At 26.8% G+C, this 12,602-nt stretch overlaps 2 protein-coding genes across 2 annotated transcripts; both read right to left on the bottom strand.

The window, feature by feature from the left end:
- Positions 1–4: 4 nt before the first annotated feature.
- carmine (AP-3 complex subunit carmine) lies at positions 5–2,250 on the bottom strand. Its single transcript, XM_015325817.2, has 9 exons — positions 2,090–2,250; positions 1,765–1,949; positions 1,456–1,690; positions 1,216–1,375; positions 1,038–1,151; positions 771–950; positions 550–708; positions 318–368; positions 5–254 (listed from the first exon to the last, which is right to left on the bottom strand). Exons 1-9 carry the CDS (start codon positions 2,122–2,124, stop codon positions 120–122), a joined length of 1,254 nt encoding a protein of 417 aa, XP_015181303.1. The 5' UTR covers positions 2,125–2,250; the 3' UTR covers positions 5–119.
- A 343-nt stretch (positions 2,251–2,593) lies between these two features.
- Positions 2,594–5,577, bottom strand: LOC107068951 (protein-associating with the carboxyl-terminal domain of ezrin). The gene is made up of 5 exons (XM_015325828.2): positions 5,011–5,577; positions 4,279–4,729; positions 4,026–4,215; positions 3,820–3,956; positions 2,594–3,749 (listed from the first exon to the last, which is right to left on the bottom strand). Exons 1-5 carry the CDS (start codon positions 5,203–5,205, stop codon positions 2,839–2,841), a joined length of 1,884 nt encoding a protein of 627 aa, XP_015181314.1. The 5' UTR covers positions 5,206–5,577; the 3' UTR covers positions 2,594–2,838.
- Positions 5,578–12,602: the final 7,025 nt, after the last annotated feature.

Here is a 12,602-nt window from a genome sequence, read left to right as displayed (position 1 = left end):
ATAATTAATATAATAACTTCTCTTATATTTATATTACAAATTACAAAGTTGAAGCATATAATTTATTACAATCTTTTAAAAAAGTATCTTTTAAACTTATACATTTACATATTTTTTAATTACATTCTTATTTGAAATTTTCCAGCTTTAGTAATATATTTAACTCCTTTGAAAGGTTTATATTTCTCTCCATACATGTCTAATCGATTTACCTTTAATCCTGAAACTGCTAGCTGATTTATAGTAAAACGTACCTATGAAAATATGTAAATTTATTAAATAAGAATCAACAAAATAATATAGTAAAAAATACATACATTAATAGCTGGATTTGATTCTGTTATGACTGCAGAATTTTGAATGGTAATCTGTAACAAATAGTTATTTGTAGTCATCATGTTAGGAGATACACGCTGCTGTATATGTGTTTATATTAACTCTTTACGGTTGTATGTATGTCAACTTTCAATCATCAAAGCTTTGGTAACGAAAAATTCATTCCAAATATAATTGAATAACATATAAATAATCTATTATTATTTAACTCACGGATCCTCTTAAATTTGGTAATTTAGAAACATCAATCCTTCCAATATCCCAAAGTAATATCTTGCTAACAGGATCAAAAGAATATTTTCCTTGATTTGGTGTTAAAGTACAATTTAATACTATTTTTGGCATTGGAATTTCTAACACTACATTTTCCACCTAAAAAAGAACGGATTTATTGTAACTTCTTGAATGTTCTTGTTTTGTAAAGAAAAACTTACAGTTCTGCCAATAGTTTGTTTCGGTCCAACTGTTATATCTAATCTACCTCCGCCAGGTTCCTTAAGGCTAATATTATGTCGTACATATATTGGAATTGCTACAATATTTTGTGATCCTATGTGATAGGAAAGAAGTCGAAAGTTGCCATCTGGAGGAATAAAGGACAATATTCTCTCAGACTAAAATGAAACAAATATATGTATGTTATCAATATAACAATTATATTTTATTAACAATTTGATAACAAATATCATATGTGTTCATACCTCCCATCGTTTGAATCTAACACAAGGATGAAAACTGACATCATCAAATAATCTTGGATTTATAAAGGAAAGTGTTAAATCTGGCATGCCACTTAATTTTATGCAACAATCAATCTGAAATATAAATTGCAGAAAATCATATTGAATTTAAAACATAGAAACAAGTTATCATACACACATAGCCTTGTATTTCTGCAAAAACTGTTGATCCAGTTTTATCAATTATAGCATCTACTTCTTCTACAACATCAAAGTAAGCTTCATTATTTGTATATTTAACTCCAGTTCTTCTCCATGGAACATTAGATAGCTGACTGCTTGGTAATGTTGCACTGACACTGAAAAATATAATAATATAATTTATATAAAGTTGAATATTTTGAGACGACAATATTGTATTATTAATATTTGTACTTACTTTGATTTACCTGTAACCGTATTTGCAATGGTACGCAAAATATTCGGAGGTTTAATCAATTCTTTCAAAATATTAGATTCTGTTGCCAATGGGAAACCATTGTCTAACATCTCATCCAATAATTCATAAACCACTACATAATTTTCTTTAATAATAGATTCAGTGCACTCACTGAAATAATCTTCAAAAGTATCAACTACTCTATGTAAAAATTCAATAACAAATAATGGTGGAACTGAAAAATAATTTATATATAGTAAATATTTGTAGTTTTGTTGATAGATTGGCAAGATTAAAATTAACACTAACCTTCTGTCATGCATACTGCTACAAAAAACATATTACATCTGTATATGCTAATTAGATAATGATGTGGTGTAGCTATGACAGGTGGTGTATCTTCTAGAGAAAGAACTCTTCGTTGTTGATCAAAAAAGTAATCACATAATGATCGTGCAACGGCACTTTTCCAATGTTTTTCCATAAACACATCTCTATTAAAAAAAAAAAAATTTCTATAATATTATTATCATACATAAGTAAAAAAGTAAAAAGAATGAGAAATGAAATTTGTTTTTATCAATTCATTCGTGTCATATGGAATCTAATTGCACTAGTTAAATTATTTACGTACCCAGCAGAATTAATAATAAAAAGACTGTGTATCATTTCTTGATAATTAAACAGACACCGTTCAATGATTATTTACACTACAAATATACACAGTTATTTGTAAGTATTTTAATGTACTCTTAACCTACAAAACTTATGACATGCGCCATACGTTATAATATATATATATATATATATATATATATATATATATATATATATATACATATGTGTATGTACATAAGCGTCAACCCAATGATAATTTCGAAACAAGGAATTATTTATATAATTATTTTATTTTCATTTTTATAATTATTTATAAATAAAAAAAAAAAAATAGGCAAAATTCAATACATGTATAAATATAAAAACAATTCAGGGATTTTATATTCTTTTAAAATGTTTACTTTTTTCGATTTGTGACAGAGTAGTGAACTAATTGTCATTTCAAAAGAGGTGTTTAAATAATGTACTTTCATTTAAATTTTATAAATTTTTATAAAAAAAAATTCTAAAGGCAAAGAAGTAATATTTTTTTCTATATACTATTTATTTAAACAAATTGATAGAGATAAGTTAATATTTGATTTTGACAATAAATACATACATACATCTGTCTAATATATTATTCGCATTTAAAAAAATAAATTCCATATTAATATTTGTAGAGTTAATAATTAAAAAGCTTTTAGTTAGATGCTATGTAGGTATTATTTTATATATATATTTATATTAATAACAAATATTTTTGTATAACTTAAAAAGATTTAATTAAAAATTTAATTCTTTAGTATCTTCTATATCCCAGTCACCTAAATGTTCACTCCATCCATTTTCTTCAGACTCTTGTAACGTTGTATTAGATAGTTTTACATCAAATATGCTTTTCTCTTGTACATGCAAGACATGTGTCTTTTTTATTATAGGTTCCATATCCGTGAAAAAATCAAAATCATCTACAGTACTTTTCATTGATTTTGAATGCTTTATATCCAATTGAGAAATATCTGACATTTCTATTTTTTGTGTGTATTTATTTACTTCATTTTTAGTTATACTTGATGGTGAGACCGATACATTTTCAACATTTGGAGTTTCTATTTGTGTTATCTGTTGTATATTTTGTACATTTGATTGGTTAGAATCTACATTTGCATCATGAGTATCCCAGTCAGACCAAGTACTTTCTTCATCGGCAAATGCAAATGATGATTCTTTTTTATCTTCTCCACCATCTGGAGATAGACGTTCTGGTAAATGTAATTCTATTTCATTCATATCTATTGGAGCAATTGTGTCAGTGTTATTATTTTTAGTAGTAGATGTAATCTTATTTTCTTTTCGTTCTTTCATTTTATTTGGTCGTCCATCTGTAAATAACTTAGCTCTTTTTCCACCAATTACTGTTGCTGCTCCTAAGATAGATACTACTTCAGCTAATGCCTTTAACGTAGCACAAACAAGATGATCATTGGTATCTTTTATTCCAACTAATAATTCAGGTAAGATTTGTGATTTCAATTCATCAGTTTGAAATGTATGTACATATGATTTGAAATGTAGTAGAAGTAATAAACGAATAGAAACATCTCTTATACAAAACATTTGTAAAAGTCTGGGTACTAAATAAGTCTTAAAAACTGGAGTAGAAAACACACTGTTTTCTATATCATCATTTTCATCTGTAACATTACAATGAAATGTTAAGCATCTCATCAAAAATTTTAAAGTAAAATTTCAAGGATTCTTTACCTCTTGGTTTTAATACATAGGGTAAAAATTTCACTTGTGCCGTTTGATCTAACAAAACTATTCTTGATAACAAAGAACGACCAAGTTGTTCAGCTACAACATCTTCAGGAAAAGCTTTTAAATCATTTACTAAATTTCTATAAAAGAAGTAAATAAATTAATGTTGTTATTTCTTTAATACAATCATTGTTTATAAAGAAACTTACGTGAAAAATGCTTCTTTTTCTTCATTAGTTTTTAAAGGTAATTCTTCAAGAAAGCCATGTATTTTTATAAAATCATGTGTGAAAAAAGGATGTTGAAGAACTTTGGTCAATTTACATCTTAAAGATGCATCTACGTTTTGTAGATTTTCTTTACAAAATTCTTGAAATTCAGTTAAAGCTGGTATATTGTCTACAATAAATATTCACAATCTAAAATCTATTTAAAAAAATGTGATGTAATCTTAATTTTTACCTGCATGTTTTAATTTTAAAATATCTTCGGCTAATATTCCAAATGCATAAACATCAATAGAAGAAAGATTTCCTGAATCGATTAATGCATTTATATCCTCATTGGAACAAGTTGCTCTTTGATATCTATAATTTCTTATTTTCTGATAGTAAGTTGATGTTGCTTCAGAAAATTTACAAAGATATTCAAATCCACCTAATTTCCAACATCCTTCAGGTGTAATATAAATGGAACCACTGCATACATTGTTGTGCGATGCTAATGCTTTTTCGTGAAGAAATACTAATGCACAAGCAATGCTGTATAAACCAACACAAATTTGAAGAGCATTTTGTGCATCGATTACTTGTACCAAAGGTCTTGCCTCTTCTGTACATAAAAAATATTTACTACCTTTATGCCATGAAGAAATATACCTTAAGATACATGGATGGCGGTGTAACATCAAATTCTAAAAAGAAAATAGATGATAAGGACATTATTATTTGTATATTCATTTATCTAGTATCTTTTGTTATCATTTATATATATATATATATATATATATATATATACACTTGTCAGAACTATGAAAACAAAATGATAAAAGACAACAACTTTTATTAGTGAATATTGTCATCAATTAATTATATTGTCATAATTTGGATTAAAAGGTTACAAGATATGTAAACAGTAAATTGATCAATGTTATTATTTCATAAAATAAGAAAATAAATAAATTCAAAAACTAACCTTTGCTATTCTTTCTAATGGAGTTGGTTTTCCAAAACTTGCAGTATAATGTAAAGAAGGTTCACTAATAAAAACTGATACTTTCTGAGAATTATAGTTTTGAACAGTTGCACTATATTGTGTCCAAAAATCTGTGATCTCAATAACCTTTTCATCTATCTCAATCCCATTAAGAGTACTTTTTTCATTCCCCATTAAATAATTATAAGACAAAGACTTCTTAATTAAAACCTTTCAGTTAATGAACAATAATTAACTTCGTTCTTTATGAACAATAAAATATATATACATGTAATGTCAATTAAATAATATTTAAACAATATTTCTTGCTATGACAGATGTTGACAATACGTCAAAATGATTAAAGATGGTTTTCGCAATATAAGAAAAATGATAAGAATTGTGTAATTCTTTTATGGCAGCAACAATATTATTTTTAATTATTATTAATTATAAATTTGTTGTATTTTTATAACAGTCTTAAAACAGCCACTAAATACATCTGTATATTCTAATGTGACTAAATACTTGTGACAGACATTCTTTCAAAGTTGAGCAGTGTAGTACAGTGGCATAGGGACCCTATAGTGGCAAAGCTTGCAGCGCCATCTGCGTATATTTCCCTAGTGTGAGAGCTTACAAAACATTACTAGAAAAGAACTAAACAAAAAATTAATACCTTGTATAAAATAATATTTAAACAAATATAAAAAAATAATAAATTTTCTATTATATTTATATGAATTCTCATTACAAAATTTTGTCTTTCTTTCTATTGATAAAATTAAGATACTATTAAATTTTTTATTTAGTATAACAACAAAATATTAAATATAGAAATAATTATGTTTTAGAATATTTTTTGTAATTTATTATAAAACTTTTTAAATACATATATATATACTGGGTGGTAGAAAAAAATTCAATATTTTAAAGACATAGTAAAAGAAGAAGAAAAATAATAAACTAATTAAAAATAATTCACTACGGCAAAATTATGTTAAAGTTGTGTTAGGATTTTTTATTGATACAGTATATACATATATATGTATATATATATATACACAAATATTTTAATTTAAATATTGATTATTTAATTAAAATATAAATAAAAAATATTTAAATAGATTGACTTAACTATTTATAGCTGTAAACAAATTATGTAATGCATGTATAGTCGAAATTCTATTAACGTTTACATCATATTATAATATACTAGATTTGTTTAAATTACTAAAACATTATAGCATGAAAAAGAAGTATTATTGTTTGGAAAATAATATTATTCGATAAAAATTAGAGGACATAATAATTAACCTTCTATTGCAATTTTTGTTCGTAATAACGTATAACTGTTATTTCTGTTTATTTATATGAAACTTACAAGATTTCCAGATTGTACTCTTAAAATTAAAATAACTTTCAATATTGATATGATTAATAATGATACATATACAGAAGATTTGTTAACAATTCCGTTGAATTGATAAAGTTTCTAAAGGGAGCTAATTTTGTTGAGCTCATTGCGATAGAAATTATTTTGTGAATTTAAAGCAGACTTGGTTATATTGTATACATCTGGATTTCCAGAGAATTGCAGTCCTGACAGCTCGACTACCTCACCGCATTGCCGCGAAAGGGTGGTTTTAATTACCCCTTCCATTGCAGTAAAACCAACCCCGTTAGTAGATTTATTTAGTCACATTACTAGCTCCATTTCTCCTACCAGACATCCAGTTGTATAAAGTACATGTGCTTCGTATTCACCCCTCTCATACTTTTAGCTCCTCCTCTTCGCTTCTTTGACCACCTCCTCTTTAACTGTCCCCTCTTACACTCTGTACCTCAATTTACCTTTCTACGTATCTCGACATCTCTTTTTCTTTGTATCGCCTTCTTTGTATTTCTTGAATTATATATTTCAGTGCACGTAGATCAATGAAATAAAAAAAACCACATTATTCCATTATCAACAAGAATATATTATACATATTTATCGATTATCTTTTGCAATTATAATTTATTTCAATTTGTTTACTTTTTACGATTAATATTCTTATATTAATAATATTAATTATAATATTATTTAATTATTATAATTATATATATATATATATATATATATATATAATTATAAAGTTATAATAATATAATTATTATTATAAATTAATTATATATAAGAATATATAAGAATATATAATATATTAATATATAATATATTATATAATAAAAATATTAATAATATTCTTCAATTGCTCGCACTCTCTTAAATATTATATAATATTGAATATAAAATGAATTCGATTTATTTTATTAATTACTTAATTTTTTCATTTTTTTTTTAATAAAAAAATAATTAATTTTCTGTTCAAAGAATTTTAAAATAATAATAAATAACTAATTAAAATAAGTTTATCCTGTATAAATTTATAACACTATATATACCTAATTGTGTGTCTTAAATGGAAATTTCTTCAAGAAGGATCAAATATCTAAAAACATCACTAATGGTGATTTCTTGCAATTTGGTAACTGCTATTTCATGGAATGCCTATATGGTATAGAAAATGCGGTTTCTGACTTGAGAGCGTCTTTAAGCCAAAAGATGAACTTTCAACGCGTCCTTTGCTTCGATGCCGGTGAGATTGGATGCGTTTAATTACCAGTGAAATAACGTTAATTAGTTGGCCGGTCTTCCCCTTTCCCCTCTTTCTCTCTATCTGCGCTTGATGCCCTCAATACCTATTCGTGGTCAGAGTAAAGTTCGGTCTCTGTGAGAGAGAGAAAGAGAGAGGAAAAGAGGAAGAGAAGAAGAGAGAGAGAAAAAGAAAGAGAGAGAAAGAGAGAAAGAGAAGAGAAGGAGGAGAGTATATAAGTGCGAGAGATATATATATATATATATATAGGAATAGAAAAGAGAAGCTTGCAAGTTCATGGAAAACGATTCTCCTTAAAAAGACCAACCAATATAGGTTCTTTCTAGCCACTCCTACCGATTTTCTATCCTTACCTTTGTAACCCTATCTTTCAATAATTATCGATCAAGAAACGCATTCCCATTACCTGTATTTCTTACGAAGAAATTTCTTAGTTATAAATTATAACAAAGTATTATATATATAATACTTTACATATTAATACTATACATATATAGTATTATAATTATATAATAATTTACATTAATACACACTATACATATTATTAAATATTAAAGTATATAGTTATTATAAGAGTATTTATTATCTCAATAAAATTTAATATAAAAAAGTAAATAGTTATTATAAGAAAAAAAATATATATATATATTCTATGTAAAATAAAGTCTTTGAACAAAATGAGATTTAAGAAGTCGATTAAATAATTCTATTTTATAATTAATAAATTCATCAAGTATCTATGTTTATTTGAAACCAAAATTTAATATCCTTTTTATATTAGATATCAAAGTAACATTTATGGATTACAATTTTGACACGTAAATATCAAAAGAAATAGTCGTTCGATCAATTATAGATTTGAATAAAAAGAAAAAGTGTAAAATTTATTATAGTGGTTGAATAAATGGTTAAAAAAAACATGAAAGAAGCAAATGAAGTTAAAAAGAATAAAGGGTATATTTTTAATTTGGATCGTCTGAGTTAGTAAATGAGATCGGTTTATCGAATTCCAGTGTAACATGAAACTGTGACCAGCAACATGCCGGTACTCATCCATTCGGGGGCACGCTGTGCAAACCACTGTGCTTTTCGGCGCCACCCCAGTGGCCAACCCGTGTAGTCATTCCCATTCCCACATCCCGTTTTGCTATCTACCGCTAACTCCATCGAGTCCCCTTCTCGATGAGGTCGAGAGAGATTCTAATTAATCAGCTAGCCACGGTGCGCGAATCGTTCTGGACGCATGACAAGGTGTATCTATGACTCTCAACCACCATTGGTCCAAAGCAGTGTTCAATATACTATGAAAGCTCAATATTTACAGATAAACAATATTCAAGACCAATTAAGGAAACATAAGATTTCTAATTAATTAATAAAATGAAAAAAAGAGTAATATCTAACTTGGGATGATCAAAATTATAAAACAATAATAATAATTTTATATAATATTAATTTTTTAGATAATATATTTTTAGAATATAATATATTTATATAATATATTTATATTATAAAAATATATAATATTATAATATATAATTTTATAATATATTATATTTATATAATAATTTTGTATATAATAATAATTTAATAATATATAATAATAATTTTACCGTAACTCTTTTATAGGAAGCTTCTATTAAATTATTATTAAAATTAGTATTCCTAATATTCCTAATAAGAAGGTAAATAATATTATAACAAAAATGATTAATACAATCCATTGTAAATACCGTCATATGTTATTTATTTAATTTCTTTTATCAAAATTTCGATATTTCGTTGATATTTTGTCATTTTCTTTTCCTTTCTTGATATCATTGCATAATTTTGGATTGTTGTGTAAAATGTGGTCAGCTATTAGCAAATTGAATTCCACCCAAGATCATATTTCTAGTGTTATAACGCGTATTATGATTTTCAATGACTCGAGCCCGAACCATTGGTCTGCATCGTATCATTATTTCCACCTCAATTAATATTTTAATCAAGCTTCTATATACCACGTTGTTCCATTTACGGGTTCCTGAACATTTATCCGATCTTCTCCATCCCTACTATTTCACGTGAAGCAATAACAATACCTACACTGGCCCCTTTCGTGTATTATAACGATCTTGTGCGTTCGTTGATAATAAAAGGTATCAGCTGTATAAAAACGGAAAGGCGTGGGATCAGCGGTAGGAAAATTGATCGCCGACCATCGTCGATAGATCGACCATAGGAATATATTATATTTTGTTCCTATATTATTTTATAAAATAATTATTAAAATATTTTTTATGCCAAGTATTGTCGTTAAATGTGACGATATTATTTATATTATATATATATTAGAAAATATTTATATTAATTTAATTATATTTTATTTATTTTTTATTTTTTTATTTTTTTATATTTATTATTATATTATTTTATATTTATTTTATTTATATTATTTATATTTATAATTATAATATATTATTAATAATATTTAATTTTTAATATATATAATAATTTTAATAATAATATTAATTTAATAATTTCTGGCAATTAATTTAATAATAATAATACATATTATAAATATTTCTTTACGCATACATATGTAATGCGTATGGTAGATACCATATATTTTTATTATCTAATATCTCAATACAATATTCTTAAAATAAATATAACATAATCTTTCTGTAGTTAATTAACGTATTCAATTCCAACCATAAAGTAAATTCAATTTCACTTAATTCAAAAGTTATATTATATATAGTTCATATATAAAAATAATAAAATACCAATACGTTTAGTTTACAACAGAAAGAATAGCAGTGTTTTAACATATATTCTATATTCACGACAATAGTTTAGACTTTTATGTACTTACAAGGTCTTCGGTACAAGTTCGCCAAGGGTACCTCATCTCGTAATGGAGTTGGAGTCGGAGCCGTTACAGGATGTAATCATATAATGACCGTGTGTACGGGAATAAGGAAGGGGAACGACTATGAGAGGCATGCTTTTTTCGAATAAAAACATATTTATCCCCGTACATGAAACCCTCGTACCTGTGGCACAATGTAGAGGGTTGCACAGTCGGTAGACTGACTGTGAGTTAGTAAGAGAGGAAGAATCGCGGATGGCGAAGGAGGAAGAGGAGGTAGGAACTGGAGGGAACTGTACACCTTCATATCGTTACTTTCTATGCACGTACGATGCGTATATGTGTGTGTGTATGTGTGCGTATGACCAAGAGAGAGAGAGAGAGAGAAAGTGAGAGGGGATAGAGGGAGACTAGACTGCAGGCTGACTGCAGAACTGTACAAAGTGAACTCATAATGTAATCTCTTAATGGGAGAACCAAGCATGGATGCTGCCTACATTACGTTACCCCGAATAACCCTGTTTTTTTTCTCTCGCTATGTGTTCACAGCGCACAGTATACGGTTATGCACGTATGGAATGGACGGACGTTGGTTCTGACACGAATGCACGACGTAGTTCCAGCTTCATATAAGTGCTAGGTCTAAATTTAAATTTGAACTTGATTATACAGATACGTATAGATATACATGCATATACCCCTGTTCATTTTATTTTTTATTTTAAATGAAATATTTTTCTTTCATTATTTCATTTAAATAAGTGACTTTATATACTTTTAAATATATAATGAGATATGTTATGAGTTATTGGAAACGTATGGTATTTCAATTAATCTATATGGTATGGATTGAATTTCAAATCAGACGCAAAACACTGACGCTTAAGTTTCGAACTTGTCATTAAGCATGGACGAATCAAAACTGTGACTTTGCTAAACGTTCGACGTAGAGAAATTACACTGTTTCGCTTCGTAACTTTACTTTACCTAACTTTTGATTGCACTGTTAAAATGATTTCACATAACTTTAAATGGTTTTTAAAATCATTGATTATTTTAATCCTTATCTACATAGATAAAATTATAAAAAGTAAATTGAAAAATGAGTAGTAGTAACGTTATACATCTCGTGTAGGTAGGAATGTATTAGTGAGTAAGAACACGATACTAAATGACAGGAAAAAATGGTAAGAAAAAAATAGTAGTGTTTATTAACAAGCAGAGAGGATATTTTGGGATATATAGATAGAAAGAAGAAAAGAGACAATATAATTCGTATTTTACAATACCATGTGACACATTTGTAAGGGTGGAAACGAGCGGATAAGAGGCGGGTGTAGGGAGTCGTAGGGAAGGAGCACCCTCGTTATACAACGGGGATGAGAAAACATTAATCTAGGCATGTTTTGCAATCTCCCCATCCGCAGTCTACCTAGATATAATGGAACACTGTTATTGCTATGTCACGGCATGCGCACAATGTTCGCTCCGACATCGTTGCCTCGTCTTTGCATACTTGTGTGTGTGCCCTTTCGTTGGACCGTGTGTACGTGCATATCTATGAGAAACAGATTGAAATTAATATTTTTGAGATAACCAAATGAACGACCATAGACGCTGTAGATATTACATATAAGGTATAGCATAAGACAATTCTTTTAACATCCATACGTTTTGTTCTACCCGCCACTAATGATCGATATATTTTATCATATCTTTTTATTAATAATATTATGTAATCATTTTATATTGAAGGTTGTAGTATCGATGATATTAATATTTCACATGGATAAATATGCAATATACATTTTATTTATTTTTTATTTATAAGTAAACAAATAGTTTATTAATCTTAATCAAATAAATGAAAGACATCGTATTGTAATAAATTTTTGTTTGAACTGTTTTTAATATAATTTTATTAATATTAATGATATTTTGTAGTTTTCATTCTTAAGAAACTAATTATAGAATAAATGTTTATAATTTCTATAAATGTACGTATTAACGTATTCGATCAATTTATTAATTAAGAAAATTCGATTCGCCATTTTTCTTTTCTTACGTTTTTGTATTTT

The sequence above is a fragment of the Polistes dominula genome, unplaced genomic scaffold (assembly GCF_049000335.1).
Source record: "Polistes dominula isolate Pdom_NZ unplaced genomic scaffold, Pdom_raw_medaka contig_77, whole genome shotgun sequence".
In the NCBI taxonomy this organism is placed as follows: domain Eukaryota; kingdom Metazoa; phylum Arthropoda; class Insecta; order Hymenoptera; family Vespidae; genus Polistes; species Polistes dominula.
This window is presented reverse-complemented; position numbering and strand designations above follow the sequence as displayed.

What these genes read in the sequence shown, in the direction of transcription:
- carmine (XM_015325817.2), bottom strand. Translation starts at nt 2,124, where the DNA reads ATGATACACAGTCTTTTTATTATTAATTCTGCTGG. An exon ending in AACAAACTATTGGCAGAACT is followed by an intron (nt 709 to 770) that starts GTAAGTTTTTCT and finishes GTTCTTTTTTAG; the next exon opens with GTGGAAAATGTAGTGTTAGA. An exon ending in TACCAAATTTAAGAGGATCC is followed by an intron (nt 369 to 549) that starts GTGAGTTAAATA and finishes TATTTGTTACAG; the next exon opens with ATTACCATTCAAAATTCTGC.
- LOC107068951 (XM_015325828.2), bottom strand. Translation starts at nt 5,205, where the DNA reads ATGGGGAATGAAAAAAGTACTCTTAATGGGATTGAGATAGATGAAAAG. An exon ending in CATTAGAAAGAATAGCAAAG is followed by an intron (nt 4,730 to 5,010) that starts GTTAGTTTTTGA and finishes TTTTCTTTTTAG; the next exon opens with AATTTGATGTTACACCGCCA. An exon ending in TTTAAAATTAAAACATGCAG is followed by an intron (nt 4,216 to 4,278) that starts GTAAAAATTAAG and finishes TATTTATTGTAG; the next exon opens with ACAATATACCAGCTTTAACT.